We start from the raw sequence: 16985 nt of genomic DNA, 5'->3' as shown, positions 1-16985 counted from the left end.
GCCAGCACTCCCCATCTCCTGCCCTTTACCTCCAGGCCCTGGTACTCACCTCCAGCACAGGCCCTGCGCCCAGAATGGTCCTCTCAACACCACTGGCGTAGCCCTTCTGGCTAAGCGCTGTGAGGCAGTGGATGAGGAAGTTGGTGCTTTGCGTCTTGCCAGAGCCACTCTCACCAGAGATGACGATGCACTGGTTCACATGCTTGCGTAACATGGCGTAGTAGGCCACATCGGCCAGGGCGAACACGTGTGGCTCCAGCTTGCCCAGCTGCTGGTTCTCATACATCTTCACATACTTGGGGTTGTAAATGGGCAGGAACTTAAAGGGGTTGATGGCCACCAGGATACTGCCCGCGTATGTGTAGATCTTTTGCTGCATGAAGCGCAGCTTCAGGTTCTGCAGCAGGTTGGCTTCAGTCAGCTCCGGCAGGTTACACAGGTCGTCAAAGTCTGCTTGTGGCCTGGGCAACAGCCCGCGCTCCACCAGGCGATGTGCAGCTGTAGGCTGAGCCAGCAGCTGCATGTGTAGGTACTGAATGCTGCCATCGGCATTGCGCTCCTGCAGCAGGAAATAGTAGCCATCCTCCTGAGGGTGCTCGTCCTGAGCTCGCCGAGGCCACAGTAGCACTCGGTGTACAGGTGAGTCGCTGGCATCCAACACCCACTCTTCCCCGCCGGACTCCTTCACCTCCACCAGCACATAGTGCTTTGAGCCATCCAGGTGTAGGCTGGCCACCACGTCTTGGATGACATCGCTTGTTGTGCTGTCCTTGGTGGCAGTCACACGGCAAGAGGTCTGGCTCCCAGCGCTGGACAGCTGCGGGTAGATGTGCAGGTGGTAGGTGGCCTGCTGCTGCCGGCCCGAGCTGCCAGCATCGTGCGCACTCATGCTGCCGGCCTCTTGGCTTCAGCATGCCTCACAGGCGAGTGCACACCTCCTGCAACTGGAAGGAAGGTGGGGGTTAGCCTGGTGATCATACTGGTACCCAGCTCCAGACCCACAGCAGAACCAACCAAGGCAGTTTAGACCAGAAGCCACCATCTGCTCTTGAGTGAGGACCCAACTGGCTCTCATTTACCTGCTTTGTGGCAAACATGATGGAACCAAGACACAACGCCTGGATGCAGGGGGTAAATTCTTGGCAGGAGCTCTACCCAAGCCATGCCCCCAGCCCCTCACTGGGTAATTCTAAGCAGGGGCTCTACTGAGGAGCCATGCCATAGCCATGAAAAAATATTATTTTTAATAAAATGTGTTTACTTCTGAAGCCTGCAAGAGGAAGGAATATGAGTTGATGCTGGTAATAGCCTGGGTGCTATCTTGAAGCAAGCAACACAACAGTATGGGTTAAGTCCATCAGTCCACTGTGTAACAACTGAAGACAAATGAGGCCTTTGCTCAAAGACCAGCAGGAGAAGCTGGTCTGCAACCCCAACAGTGAACGAAAAACAGTAGAAACAGTTATCTTCAGAAGCTGAGAGTCTTTAAAAGGAGCGCTGACCTGAAAGAAGGGTTCTGAAGGATGAAGAGGAGTTCATTCATGAGTCCGGCTACTTAAAGAAGAGTGTGGTGTCACATAGCCTGTTTTTATAAATGAAGGTTTATTCCCAGGCAGAAATACTGTGTGTGGCTGCTTTTGCTACAATAACAAAACAGAATGGTCACAAGAGAGACTGAGGGCTGATAAGGCTGTGATATTTGTCTCCAATCCACTTCCAGACATTTGCTTGCTTCTGACTTTGCAGAAGTCCCAAGTGTGACTCGGCAGCACAAGCCTAAAGGGCTTTACTGACCTCCAAGGGATGACATCAGCTCTGGGATCCTGAGCTGTGAAGTGTTAGGAGGGACAAGCTGAAAGAAGCTCCCCGTGACAGACAACAGCATCAGTTCCCACAAGCACCATGGGAATGCTCAAGGCAGACAAGACACAAGCTTTACTACAAGTCTTTTCCACATCATTAAGGAGCAGTCTCTTCCCTTCCAGCCAGCAGCTGGAAGACCACATGTTTTGGTGGAATCTGGGTCATTTGAGGCTGAGGTCCAGCTCAGTGGTGGGGAACTTGCCTGGCATTCCCAAGGTCCTGGGTTCAATCCCCAGGCTTGCAAAATAAAGTATTTGTTTATTGCACACTCGGTAGAACAAATTTATCATCCCAGCTACTGCAGAGGGTGAGGCAAGAAGATATGAATTAAAAAATAACTCAGCTTGACTCTGTCTCACAATAAAAAAAAGTATGCAACCAGAGAGACCAAGATCAGAAAGACTGTGATATTTGCCTCACAGCCACTTGCAGATGTTGCTGGCCTCTGACTTTGCAGAAGTGTGACTCAGCAGCACGAGCCTAAAGGGCTTCAACATACAGTGCTTCAAAACAGGAGGAAACTAATGCTCAAGTGTACAAATCCCAAACACACCCAGCCCCACAGCCAGATTCACAATCTGCAGAAAAACTCTCATCTGTGGATCAGTACCTCTACATGCTTAGTGCCCAAAGAGGCCACAGGAGGGCGCTGGATCCCCTGCAACTGCAGTTGCAGATGGGTATGAGCAGCCACGTGGGTGCAGGGAACTACACCTGGGTCCTCTGGAAGAGCGACCAGTGCTTTTAATAAGGGGCCAGTTCTGCAGCCTCTAATTCTGAATATCCTAACTGCCAAAAGGAATGCAGTGGTACAGAGACATATATACATGAAAAAACACACATACACATTAAATAAAACAAAAATTAAAAAATAAAAGACACCTAGACATGGTTTACTGTCTTCAGGACCAAAAGTTGATGATCCTGAGGGCAGAAATGCTGACAACTAGACTGGATCCCTGAATCTCACACACAGAGACAGATGTGTCAGTGGAAGTCTGTAGTTCCCCAGTGAGACAGGAGAAGATGAGAGGTACACAGAAGCTCAAGGCCCAGCTTGCCTGGGGTACACAGCACACTGCTGCAGAAATGGGAGATTGTGACTCAGAAACCAGGCAGAGGTTGGGTGGGGTGGCACACTATTGTCACCTTGGCATTTGGAAGGCAGAGGCAGAAGGATTATTGAGTTTGGAGGCAAGCTTAGGATACAAGAGACCATGACAAAAAAAAAAAAAAAAAAAAAAAAAAAAAAAAAAAAAAAAAAAAAAAAAAAGAAAGAAAAAGAGAGAAAACTCATCTCTCAAAAGTCTTGTGACCACCAATTGTGCATCATGGCAAGAGTACAAGCAAATGTAAACATACACACACACACACACACACACACACACACACACACACGTGTCTAGGCTCATACTGTGTTACTGGTTGACTCTATACACATACTTTTGTTGTTGCTCAGTTTTGGGCCTGTATCCCCTGATGTAGACCAGGATGGCTCAATTCACAGGCCTGCCTCTGCTTCTTGAGTGCCCTGTCCTGGTTTTGCTTGTTGTTGTTGTTGTTCTTGTAATTTCAGACAGTCTCACACTGTGGCCTGGCTGGCTGGGGTCCTGTGGCCTAGGTCCTGCCTCTGCCTCCTGAGTGCTAAGGTCACAGTTGTGCACCACAGGCTTTGGCACATTTGTTTCTTTCCATATTTTGTGTTTGCATCTATGTCATGATGCACATGTGCATGTCAGAGGACAATTTGTAGGATTCCACCATGTGGGTTCTGGGGATTGAACAATGGGTTTAGCAGTAAACACCTCTACCTGCTGAGCCATCTCACTGGCTCCTGGAAGTTGGTTTAAATGTTAACCATTTTTAATCCAGTAGACCCCAGTCATTCCCAACCTCTAGAGAAACAAACTGGAAGCAGGTGAACATTCCCAGCACTGTTTCTAAGATCCCTGAACTAGAAATCACCACAGCAGCCATAGCCAGAGGATGGACAACTTCAACACAGCATACGCACCAAAAGGAGCCACCCTCTGATACATAGATGGAACCACAAAACTGGAAAAACATTGGCCCCCAAACAGTACACACAGCTTCGGCAATTCTGCTCTTCTAGACCCAAAGCTCAGGAACTCAAATCTCAGGACGTGAGTGCACACAGTGTGGCCTGCATTAAAAGGCAGAAACACAAATCTCAGGACGTGAGTGCACACAGTGTGGCTTGCATTAAAGGCAGAAACACACTGATGGATGAATGGATAAAGAAAATCTAGTCCAACCACAGGGGACAGCCCTCAGCTACAGCAGGAATGCTGCACTAGTCCACAGCACAGGTGAAGTTAGGAAACACGATATGGCTATTGCTCAGCTGGTAGGGTGACTACCTAGCATGTGGTGTCCTGGGTTCCATCCCCCAAAATGTAGTCCGAAGGTGGTAGTGCCTGTCACCCAGCACTGGGGCAGTGGAGGCAGGAGGATCAGGAGTATAAAAACATCCTTGGTTACACAGGAAATTTGGGCCAGCCTGTTCTGCATGACAAAAACAAAGAAATAGCCCAGCATAGACAGTGTGAGTGTGTGTGTGTGTGTGTGTGTGTGTGTGTCCACTGACAAGCAATGTCTAGAACAAGCCAGTCCACTGAGGCAGGAAGCAGAAGAGAAGCTGCCAGGGGCTGGAGTGATGGGTCTTCTAGGGGTATGGTCAGGTTCTGGAAGAGACAGCTGTGAGGTCTGCACAACACTTTACCACTACCCACTGAAGAACTGTCTGTTTTCAATTGTGAATTTTACACAATTTCAATAAAATGGAAGCACTCAAATGTATGCTCCATGTACAGAGGATTCTTTAAAACCTAGCTAGCCACACAGGAAGCTGGCTGGCTGCTGGCTGCTGGCTGTTGGCTGCTTCGGGTAACATGATAAGGAGGATCAGGAGACCCCTGTGCTTCTGATGTTGGTCATAGCAGCAGGCTCATACAACCTACAATTCCACACAAACTTCCTGTGACGGGTTCACACCTTTATAGACTAAGAACCAGGTGATGTAATCTTGAGTATGGCCTGGACCACAAAGAGAGGAAGACTGCAGGTGATGGAGCCTGCTGAGCATGACATGAACTGAATCTTCAGGGCCGCCTCTGCTTAAAGCAGAGCACTTACTGTACCCACAACGTGTCCTCTGACCTCCATATATGTCCTTCATATTCCAAAAAAGTGGAATATGAAACGAATTCCACTGACTGAAAAATAAAAACTAGGCTTGGTAATGGATACCAGTACTTTGGGGGCTGAGGCAAGATTCCTAGTTCTAGGCCAGCCTGGGCAACAGTTAGACAGGGTTGAGAGTCTGTGGGCACAGCAGGGGACTGGGATGGGGTTCACAGCCATGCTTGCCTGGCAGTTCAGGCCACTCTGAAAGTCAATCATAGAATGTGATGCCACCAGAGTTCAAGAACAGTTTGTGTGAGGAACACAGGTACTTGAACTAAAATTCTGTCTTAGTCAGTCACCCATATCTACATGCCAAGTTATTTACTGCGTGTTGATCTTCAATCAAAGATGGCCTGTAGATACAACAGGGGGTCCTGCACATGACATCGACTAGTGATAGTATAGCTAGTTAATCTGATGCATGACGTTTGCAAAGTAAGAGACTAACTGTGTGCACTGAAAAACATCTGCCAAATGAGACCTGACTGCACACTGCTTGGGGACCCACAAATGCATATGCACATGAGTACACACACACACACACACACACACACACACACACACAGTGCACACAAACTCATACAAACATGCCCTCACACAAGCCCCTCTACACATTTGTACACACGAGCCTTCACACATCCACCCTTAGGCCCATGCCCAACACCACAGAAACATGCCCACAGCCAGGCTCAGCGAACACCACCCCTCCTAGAACATGGGTTCTGGGAGGTGACCCCAGTGTGTGTGTTAACTATGTGGACAGGAGCTCTGGATCATTTGCCATCAGGCTGCCTTGAAAAGGGTGGCCAGGGGTTAAACTGCTGCCTACCCAGTACCTAACAGGGACTGTCTCCCATGGGAAAAGCCAGCAAGGCCTATCAATAGGTTCTGTCTAGTCCCTGGGGCATTGCCACCTATCCTGCCAAAAGACCCCTGACCGAGCCCCTCTGGACATGTTACAGGTGCAGACTGGGGCCGTCTGTGACCAGCTCTGGCCCTTGCTTCAGGAACTGTCCTCTCAGAGGCGGGGACAAGGCTCATGGGGAAAGTTAACAGAGCTAGCTCAGCGAGCCCCATCCCAAACCGGAAGGAAACTGATAAAGCTTCTTGCTCAAAATGCTTGCAGCCCTACCGGGCTGTGGGCAGAGGAGGGCAAGGAAGTCAGCCGGTGTCACGTTAAGAGACTGTTCCTTTGACAGCCCCTTCTTCCCATGCTAGACTGCCTGCTTCTTGGAATATCCCTCCCATGGGACCCAAATGGGGAGCCATCCCCCGCAGGTGCACCCTGATGCAAGGATGAAGCCTTCCTGAAAGCAGCATGGTATCCACCTTCAAACCTTTCCCCAGCTGCCCACAAGCACTTGGGGGTAGGAGGGTTCTGCTTGAGCCTAGGGTTTTAAAAACCAGCGAAAGCCTGGCTCAAAGATAAAAAAAACCTACACACAGAGACAGAGACACTAAGAGAGAGCTCAAGGCTTCTGCTGGGGACCCTAGGCAGGGACTTTACTGCTGAGTCAGTTTTGAGAATTACAGCATCATGACATCTCTCTAAGGAAGACTTGTTGGCTTTCTGTGGCTTCCGGCACACCTTCCTCATGAATGTTCAGTCTGGGACCTGGAAGCTCATCAGGATGTGGCCCAACATCCTGTCTTAAGTGGATGTGAAACCCATACTCTGAGAATCCCCTGTTGTGTCAGAAAAGGGTATGCACATGGGACCGTGGAACCAGCAGACGCCTGAAGCCCCTGTGGAGGAGAGAGGCAGCTGGGTCTCATGGCAGGCTTGGACAGTGCTAAGCGCAGGAGGTCATGAGAAACTAGATTCTCTCTTGCTTATTATTTGTCTCAAGAGTCATACTGTGTGGTGCACGCTGGCCATGAATTCAAAGGACAAGCTACTGAGTCAGGACTCCAAGTGTGACCACAGTGCCCAGTGTTCTCTTGTTTTACTGTGTGACCCAGGCTGGCCTGGAATCAGTCTGTCTGCCTCCACCTCTGGAGTGCTGGAATCATAAACAGGTGCCACCATGACAGCTTCTCAGCTCAGTGAATACTGCAAAGCTAATGTGCTTGGCCTACCTTCCCGTCCCATCATATCACGCCCTTCCCGTCCAACATAGACCTCGAGTGCAGACATGTACAGTCAGTCTCTGTCTGTGTGTGTGTGTGTGTCTGTCTGTCTCTGTCTCCCCCCCCCCCCGCTCCTCCCCCCTCCCCCCTCAGCAGGAAAAAAAAAGATACAGCTGCTAGCTGCCAGGAGCAGTCTCCAAAAGACTTGCTCAAAAACAGCTCCTTTGGGGCTGTGAAGAAGGCTCACTGGGCAAAGTGACTGCCATGTACACACCAAGTTCTGGGTTTGCCCAGAACCCACATAAAAAGCCAACCATGTGTCCAGCCACTGGCACACCTGCTTTTGATCTCAGCACTCTGCAAGAGGCAGAGGCAGCAGGATCTCTGAGTTCAAGGCCAGCCTGGTCTACAAAGTGCATTCCAGGACAGCCAGAGCTACACAGAAAAACTCTATCTCAAACCAACCAACCAACCAACCAACCAACCAACCAACCAACCAACCAACCAAAGTGAAAGCCAGTGTGACAGTGTGTGCTTATAACTCCAGCACTGGAAAATCAGAGGCAAGAGGGCCCAGGCTTCACCGACCAGCCTGTCTAGCCAACTGTCTAGCTTCTCTGAAAGCAGAGGCAATAAGATGAAAACAGCCTGGTAGTCTAGGCAGTGAGTTTCAGGCCAGCCAGAGGTACCCAGTGAGACACTATCTAAAACAAACAAACAAACAAACAAACAAATCCAGGCCTGGCTGCATGTGGTATCCAAGAATTTGTGGAGGTACAGACACACAGAAGGAACCTGAGAGCTTAATGGCTAGCTAGCCTCACCCAACAGCAAGTCTGGTTCAAGAAGACATTCTGTCTCAAAGAAACAGAGTAGAGAGGGATAGAGGACAAGGATGGCCTGCTCTGGACTCCACATGGATGAATATGTACACACATATGCAGCACATGAATTCAACAATACTGCACGTACATACACAGACACACACAGACACACAGACACACACAGACACACAGACACACACACAAAACCAAGCTTTTAACAGCAAGTCTGACTCCAAGAAAACACCAACTGTTGACCCATGCAAGAACATGAGGCCACAGGATGGAGATGAGGCTGAACAGGCAGCAGGTCTTCAGGCTCAAAGCCTGCTAAGCCTCCTGCATGAGAGCTGGGCTTGGAGCACCATTCTGGCAGCCACCCTGGAATTCACCAGAGGAGGCAGAGTGGGGCCCCACAAAGAGCAGGGCAGCCGACCCGTGTGTTACATGAGGCCATAATTTGAAGCCACGTGTTTAGCGGGTGAAATCATTCCCCAGCTAAAAGGAGAAGGCTGGCTTTAGGGCAGGATGGGCTGAGAGGTGGGGGATCCTCCACAACCAGTACTTCCTCTCTGTTCCCTGTGGCCCTCAGTTTCTTTTTCTATTTGTCTGTGTTTGTACCCTCTTCCCACCTCACAGACAGGGTCTGCCTATGGAGACCAGGCTGGCCTAGAACAGCCCATCCTCCTGCCTCTACCTCTAGAGGGGCTAGAATCACAGGCAGGCATGAACCACCACACCCATCACCTAATTACTATTTGGAAGCAGAACCCAAACTATGCTGATGAATGACTGAAAGAAAGCAGCTGATCTGACAGTTGCAGCTATCACAGCTGTAGGAGCCTCCTCAGACAGCCCTGGCCCTGACCCAGATTCACAGACAGAAGATGGTCCCAATGCAAAGGCCAGCTGAGCCTTAACAGAGCATCTCACAGCTCAGCTTCTAGGTGGATGGCTCAGTGTCCACAGGAGGAGCTCACAAGAGGAATTCCCTCCCCCAAGTAGAGATGGGCTGGGGGCATGGCTCAGGGGTGGGGCCGTGCCTAGCACCCCCCCAGTGAGGAACTGTGGGGGTGTGTGCTAGTGCCACAGTTGCCTCCCATTCAGAAGGTCCTGGTTTCCACTCCAAACACATTGCAAAGAAAAAATAAGTGTAGGTGGCCCTAGGAATGTACCATGGACTAAGCCAAAAGTCTAACACGGAATACCAGGAGCACTGTAGGTTACCAGTTGGCTCAGCCACTACTGAGAGGCACATCCCAGGATGCCTGAGAGTCAAAAGGCTTTGGAGGGAAGGCAGGGGTGCATAATAACTTCCAGCCAAAACTCTCAGCTTGAGCCAGCAGCATGGTGCCATCCGCCAGGCTGGCACTTGGTTGGGCTGCTCCCTGGGATCCCCACCCACTGCGAGCAGCTACTTGGGAAGTAGGCAGTGTCAGAAGCCAGGGCTTCAGAAGATACCATAGGAAGCCCTAGGTGCAGTGTCTGGCACTCTTAGAAGACACAAGGCTGGTTTGAATGGTGGCACACTCCTGTGTTTACAACACTTGACCCAGGACCTCAAACACTCAGGACAAACGCTTTCCCAAGACTGACCACACACTGGAGATGCTAAGGCAGGAGGGTCTAGCAGTTCAGGCCAGCAAGGCTACTCATCAAGACCCTGTGTCAAATAAGGCTCTGATAAACAACATACAGAGATGGAGACTGCTGGGATGAGACCTGAACCAAAGGCCACCCAAGTCCCAGACCTGGAGGAGGAAGGAAGGAGTCTCCCGGAGCCTCTCAAGACAGTAGTCTCCACAATTTGGGATTTAAGGCCTTCAGAGCAGACACTTCCATTCCTGCTGTTTTAAGACATTGGCTGTGGCCACTTAAAACAACTCAGCACTGCCTCTAGGTGCCCAAGAGAGGACATGGGGTGTTCTACATGCAGTGGTTCTGGGGTGTTTCCAGCAAGCCCTGCATGTTGCTGTGGCCTTCTGTCTCCACAGTTTGAACATGGGGAGAAGGCACCTTTGGAGCCTCCCCTAACTCTACAACAGGACTCAGAACATACCATTCATCCTTCCTCAGGCCACTCTTGCCGTCTGAGAGATCAGGTTCCTTGGAGACAGCACCCCTCCAAGCATGAGTTGGGCCACCCTAACTACCATATGACACCCATTCTGTCACCCTTTCAAGGCATCTCTCCCTGCCTGGGGTCTACCTGCCTTGTGTCCCAAAAAGCCAGGATCTGTCCGTCTGACTCTTTCTCTCTCTAAAAGGTCTCATGTAGCTCAGGCTGGCCTCCAACTCACCATGCAGCTGAGGCTAACCTTCAAGTCCCAGACTTCCTTCTTGCCTTGATGTTAAAGTGTGCTTATGTGGTGCTAAGAAAGAGCCTTTTACCAACTGAACCCCAGCCCTGGTCCACCTGTCTTCTTTGAGGCAGAGTTTCTGTAGCCCAGGATGGTCAAGAATGCCTCATCTTCCTAGGTCCTTTTCCTCAATGCTAGGATGACAGGCATGTCCTCCACACCCTTCTTTCCAAAAACAATGAGCACCACTTCAGTGTCCTCAGGGTCTGGTGCTGCGTTACTGTGGCCTTCTGCCTCCACAGTTTGAACATGGGGAGAAGGCACCAGCATCAGGTTACTGGTACTATGGCCATGAGGGAGGTAAGTGACACTCAGCCCAAACAAAGGCACATTCCCACAGTCACACAGACAGTCTGGACAGGACCGACATGATCAGCACCATTTTTGACTGCCACTACTTGAAGCAAGGTCCTCCAGTGTCAGGACAACCATCCATACAGCAAAGAAAGAACCAGTCCCAAGCATCTGAGAAGTGGGGAGACCCAGAAACCCACGTGTCTATATGGGCATTTGGGACAGGGAGGTGGAGAGGCAGGGAAGAAGCCAGAGCTGGACACAGCTAGAGGGACCCAGGTACACAGAACATGGGGGCAGGGGCCACCTAAGGGCAGGGCCACAGGCCATCTGGGTTAGTCTGGGAACATGGCTTCCAGTGTGGTATGAGAGGAACCAAAATAAGAATGGTCAGATTCTGAGGCCCCACAAATGCAGGAAAGAGCTTAGACTGTCTCAGTGCCATATAGTGACACCGTGGGCACAGATGGAGGATCTGGGGGTTGCAAGGTCCCCTGTAGTGGTCTCTGCAGGTGTCAGGGGAGCTTACAGTGGCTCCATCAGACCTACGACAAGCAGGCAGGCTCTGGCTGCAAGTTGGGGGACAGGCCCTGTGTACAGCTAGGTTCTGGAACATTTCCAGGTGCCCCATGGGCTGCAAAATAAAGGCAAAGGACACTGGGAAGCAGGCAGGTCCTGTGCAAAGGACATACATACCTGTAGACCTTTCTAGAATTTCCATAGACCATCTGTCACTAGGCCTCACCATGGAAGGTACCCAACATTCTGGCTTCTCCCTAAACTTGGTGAGACAGCTAGTCTAACTCCAGTAGAAAGGTCCCAGAAAAAACAGGAAAGCACTCACACAGGACACCTTTTACTATTGAGACAGGGTCTCCCTATGGAGCCCACAGTGGCCTTAGGGTCCTAATCCTCCTGCCTCAGAGTGACTGGGGATCCCAATCTGCCTTCAAGAGCAGATTTATAGTATAGGAGGAAAGATCAGATTAAGGCCCTATGGTCAGAACCATCTAAGGCCTCAGGGCAGTAGGATTACAAGGGACCTAGTGGGTTTCTCCAGCCTAACAGCACAGCCTGAGTCAGCTCTGCTGTGGGAATCTCCCACCCCCACCCCCTAGTGACAACACACCACGGGAGTCTCTCTCTCACATAGGCTCTTATGGGAATGAAGTAGCCACTCAAAAAATACTGGCCTGGACCCCCACAGGTCAAGAATCCCCTGTGGGAAATGCCTGGAACCACAGCATTTTAGATTTTGGACCCTCTGGCTTTTAGAACATTTATAACTACAAAAAGGAGATGGGCATAGTAATGTATGCCTGTGATCTCAGGCATGGGAAACTGAGTCGGGAAATTGAAGACTGTAAGTTCCAACCTGTGTTTCAAGGAAAAAACAAGTCACGGTGAAGATTTCACTCAAGTAGAAACCCAAAGGCTTCCACATGGGCTCTGCCATCCATTGGTCAGCCTTCCCACTCTCACAGACCCAGGAAGACTCTGCAACATTTTCCACTGTCTCTCTTTGGATGGCAATCCAGCCCATGATTCCATGTGAGGAATCTTCCAAACATGGCACCATGTGAATGACTCAGAAAGTTCCAGGTTTGGGAGAATTTAGGAGTTTACACGTAGGGATGAACTCCTGCTGTGGCAGAGTCCTTGCCCAGCACATGGTCCCAACAATAAAAATTACAATCCCAAACAATAACGCCAACAAAATGTCATGAAGCCAACACTTCTGACCAGTCTCCTCAAAACTCCACAGGGACTTTTTAGGACCTAGCACGACCTCTGTGACCTGTGAGAAGAGATCTAACAGGGGAACCAGTACAGTAAGACCTGCCCTTGTGGATACCTGACAGTCACCACCCAACCCCCTGGAAACCCATCTACATGGAAGGAGGCTCAGCACTCATGTCACCAAGAAAGCCGAGGCCCTAGGGCCAGCATGGGCAGGTGTGTAGAAAGCATGTCTCTCATGAACATCAGGTGCTGCCCTTGGGCTGACTCTGTCCTCAGAGGACAATGTCACCCCAGAAAGTATGGGTGTCAATGGCTCTTCACAGGCCAAGTCTGGGATACCACTCAAGTTCCACAATGCATGGCGCTGTCCACTACAGAGCATGACATGTCCCCAGACATCGCCTCTCAGAGGCAGAGAAGCAAGCTTTAACAGAAGTGACTGTCCCACAACTCAGGGTCCCCTGGAGCCTCAGGACATTCATACAGCTAGGGTAAAGGGAGGCGTTTGTCCCTCACAGGGACAGGAGATGCTAGTTTGGCTCCTTCCCATGCCCACAAGCCTCATGCCAGGTCTAGCAAGGGGCTGTGAGCAGAGTGACCTGGAAGGACAACCCCTGCCTCAGTGGTTGAGCCCAGACACCTGTAGTGACACGTCATCCCCTAACCTCCTCATCATTTTCTGCTAAACCCATGAGATAACTCAGAATCATCACCCAGGGAAAAGGGCTGGGTTCCCAACAGCCCCAGAGTTTTCAGATTTCCATCCATAGTCATGCCCACCCTGACTCCATCTCCACATGACAGTGAGATCTCTGTCACAAGCCAAACCCAGGGACTCCAGCATCGTCACCAGGCATCGAACTCCCAGTCCTCTTGCCTCAGGTTCCCAAGTGTAGGAACCTCCACACTTGGTTTGCAAGGGGCTGTTTTAGAGTTCAGTTTGCAGCTGTGAGTGCTGGGTAAAAGGCCAGAGGAAACTTACAAATAGTACAGAATGTGGTCTAAGCAACTCAGAGTCACAGAACATCCCAAGGATACTGAAGCAAGAGTCCCCAGTATCACCTCTCAGCCTCTTCCTGGTTTCACTCACCCAAGAATGAGAGGAGGTGCTCTGCCTCTGGGAGGGGACCATGGCCTGCCTGGCCCTGCTGATGCACAGCACACCCACCTCTTTGGCTCTCTCATACTCCTTACTTTTTAAAAAAATTTTTAATTATGTATGTCTGTGTTGACTGTATATGTGTGCAAGTCTATGTAGAAGGCAGAAGAGGGCATCAGATTTACCTGGAGTTACAGTTGACTGTGAGCTGCCCTACGTTTGTGCTGGGACCTGAACTCTGGTCCTCTGGAAGAGCAGCAAGCACCCTTAAGCCCTGGACACTCTCACAGCTCCTGCTGGGGTGTGAACTCATGGCTGTACAGATGAAACAGTTCCTGTTCCCCGCACTGTCTCCGGGAGCCAGCTCCAAGCCTGCTTTCCAGTCAACCTTCCTGCCTCACTCAAAAAGTTTTAAAACCTTCCAGAAGCTTCTGTGGACCAATCATCTCATTCATGATGGAGTTGCTTTGGGATGTTGTTCTCTGACTCTGAGATGCCCAGACCCCATTCTGTACTATTTGTAAGTTTCCTCTGGCCCTTTACCCAGCACTCACAGCTGCAAACTGAACTCTAAAACAGCCCCTTGCAAACCAAGTGTGGAGGTTCCTACACTTGGGAACCTGAGGCAAGAGGACTGGGAGTTCAAGGCCAGCCTGGGCAACCAAAAGTCCCCAAAGATCACTAGCTCTTTTCTAGGCAGAGTCTTTACCTTTCTGGATTCACCCTGAGCATAGGAAGGGAAAATCCAGAAAATTCCCTCAAAGGGAGCTTCCCAGGGTTGATGTGGCCAACCAACTTACCCACTCCTTAAAGTGTTTACTCAACAGAGAAGAAACTGGATGAACACAGCATGGGGTGTGTGTGTGTGTGATCAGTTTCCCCAAAGCCCTCTGTCAGATGACAACCAAGCTTGTCACTGGCCTAGTATAAAGGGCAGATGTGCCTCCGCCCTTTGGTCATGTGCTTAATTCCCAATGCTGGGGATACTTACAAATTTTCTTTTATTTTTTTGTTCTTACTTGAGATAAGTCTTACTATACAGCCTACGCTGGTAACAATCTCAGGATCTTCCTGCCTTCATACTTCTGCTGGGATTTCATGTGAGGCCATTCCGACCTACCCATCCCAGCACTTTAAAAGACTACGTCAGGAGTCGAGGTTCTTTATAATGAGTATTAAAGTGAAACAAGATTCCCCCAACATGGACCTTCACTTGTGTGGCTGATGTCCTAAGAGGAAGTAGGACACAGGGTTAAGCTCAGAAGAAGAGGACAGGAGATACAGGGGTAAGATGGCCACCCATGAGCCTGGGTTGCATGCAGGCAACCAGGCCCGCACTTAATCTTGGGACTTGAGAATCTCATGACAGTAAAGTCTTGTGGGTTGTCTATCTAGTCTGTGGTAGACACAAGCCTGCCAGAATCACCTCTAGATTGACTCCATCTCTCTCTCACACACATATGTGCGTAAGACACATGGTAGAGTCAGGACCTACATAATGAGTCAACTCTGCCAGCTTATTCATCATCTGACAATCCTCCAGGCTGAACTCCTGAATCACTTCTCAGGGAGTCTTGAGTAGGAAATGAGCAGATGCCCAGCTCATCAGCGGCATTTTTCCAATGTGGCGAATCATGGAGGCCTTTCCCAGCCAAAGTGGACAGAAGGGCAGAGACAAGGCCCTTTGTTCTGCCCCTCTGGGACCTCGAGAGCAGAAGAGAAGGGCCTGTCTTGCTCTGTGAGGAGGCCACGCCTGGGCCCGGCTGAATGGTGGGCCGGGCAGGGGCTGCCTGGCACAGCTAGATTGTGGACCTCAAAGACACAAAGGCCTAGCAGGTGGGACACTGGGGACCACACCTGAGAGTGGATCATCAGTCAGATCAGCCCCAGAGTGGATGACCTTCCCCCACAGAGGTGAAGCAGCTATGCCATGGTCATTGGTGAGAAAGGGGAAAAGAAACAGGCAGAGAAGGGGATAGCAATGGACACACACACACACACACACACACACACACACAAAACCTCAAAGTGTGCGCCGTGTGGAAAAGGCTGCTACCTGAGGGCCTGGCCCATGAAGGAGGTAATGCAGCTTATCAGAGGCATGTCGATTGGGCAGCTTCTGAGAACGGAGGCCGGTACAGCTAATCTTGCAAGAAAAGTGACATTTTGTTTCCAGATGGGGACAGAGTCTGCAAAAACTCAGGTCAGTAGTAATAATACAAGGAGGAGGGAAACAATGGTCCTGCTGTCCCTGCCAGGCTGCCTTGGCTGGCTCACCTGCCCTGCTCTCCCCCTGGTCTTCTCCCAGGCAGTGGCCAGCAGAATCTAGCAACCAAGGTGTCCTCACCTCTCTAGACTCCTGCAGATGATCCTGAGATGCACTGAGGCCAGTGGGGACTGCAGCACAGCATCTATTACCACCTTGGGTCCATTCGCTGTGGCCCACCCCACTCCACACAACCTGTCATCATCTTAGGTCAACTCACTCCTGCTGATGCAAGCTGGGGACACTACAGCATCACATGGTGCACAGGTGGTCCTGAGGCAAAGAATGGGCCCTCACCAGGTATCAGGACAGTTTGACAGCAAACTTGGGTGAAGGCTATTTTAAAGGACTGGGGACTACAGACAGAGACTGGCTGGCTTTTTGCTCTCTTAGGGTGCTAGGGATGCCTGGGCCATCATGTCCTAACAGCACAGACCTAGTCTCCTGGCCATGCTTCCCAGTTCTACAAAAGCGTAGGGACCCATCTCCAAAGCCAATACCTGCCTGAGGCCATTTTGGGAAAATAAGAACAATAACCCTCTCCTGGTGGTTGACTGGAAAAAAATATTGAAACTAAAGCAGAGGCCACAACAAGTGTCCCAAAGAGCAGAATGATGGGGCATTTGCTCCTGTCATCCTGGATTCATCAACGACATGGCCTCCCAGGTCTGGCTGCAGACCAGACACCTCTTCCCAGGAAACATAATGGACCCCCTACATCCCAAGTCTTGCTCTCAGTGTCCCCAATTCAGTCCCTGTGATAACTCATGCCACCTGTCACTGTGAAGGTCTGCCTAATGGGAATGGCATTTTTTCCATGTAAAGGGTCAATGAGCTGCCCCTCTGAGGCACAATGAGATCTCAGCTCTGCTCTGAAGAGGCAGCCAACTTGGCTTGGCACAGCCAGCTCTTGCTTGATTAGATTTTGGACCCATTCACCACATGTTACTCTAGAGAGATAAGGAAAGGGAAGCCACAAGTTCATGGTCTCTTGTCAGGAAGGGAGTCAAGCCCAGGAGTCCTGAGTCCCAACCTGACCCACAAGGTACCAGCTAGACTTGAGAGAGGGTTTTATCCAAGTGGGAGGTCAAAGCCAGAGTTGTGCTTCACGCAGGTAGCATCCTGAACACCAACTGGAGGTGTGGCTCCATGGTGGAGCACTTACCCAGTAAGCACGCACAAGGTTCTAAGTTCCATCCCCAACATTTTCAGCACAAGAGACAGAAAGTCGGAGCTGCATAAAACCAAAGGGTGTGTACCAG

At 50.5% G+C, this 16985-nt stretch overlaps 1 protein-coding gene across 24 annotated transcripts in view; it reads right to left on the bottom strand.

The window, feature by feature from the left end:
* The window catches only part of Myo9b (myosin IXB), a 90068-nt gene that overhangs the window by 71498 nt on the left and 1585 nt on the right, over positions 1–16985 (bottom strand). For all 24 annotated transcript variants that reach the window (XM_076914398.1, XM_076914374.1, XM_076914382.1 and 21 more), the window contains exon 2: positions 50–944. In XM_076914398.1, the coding sequence (XP_076770513.1) occupies positions 50–889 (840 nt within the window). In that variant the 5' untranslated portion in view covers positions 890–944. The remainder of the gene's footprint in view (positions 1–49; positions 945–16985) is intronic.

This window comes from Arvicanthis niloticus, chromosome 16 (genome assembly GCF_011762505.2).
Source record: "Arvicanthis niloticus isolate mArvNil1 chromosome 16, mArvNil1.pat.X, whole genome shotgun sequence".
Lineage (NCBI taxonomy): Eukaryota > Metazoa > Chordata > Mammalia > Rodentia > Muridae > Arvicanthis > Arvicanthis niloticus.
The sequence above is the reverse complement of the archived record's forward strand: the minus strand, read 5'-3'. Positions and strand labels throughout refer to the sequence as shown.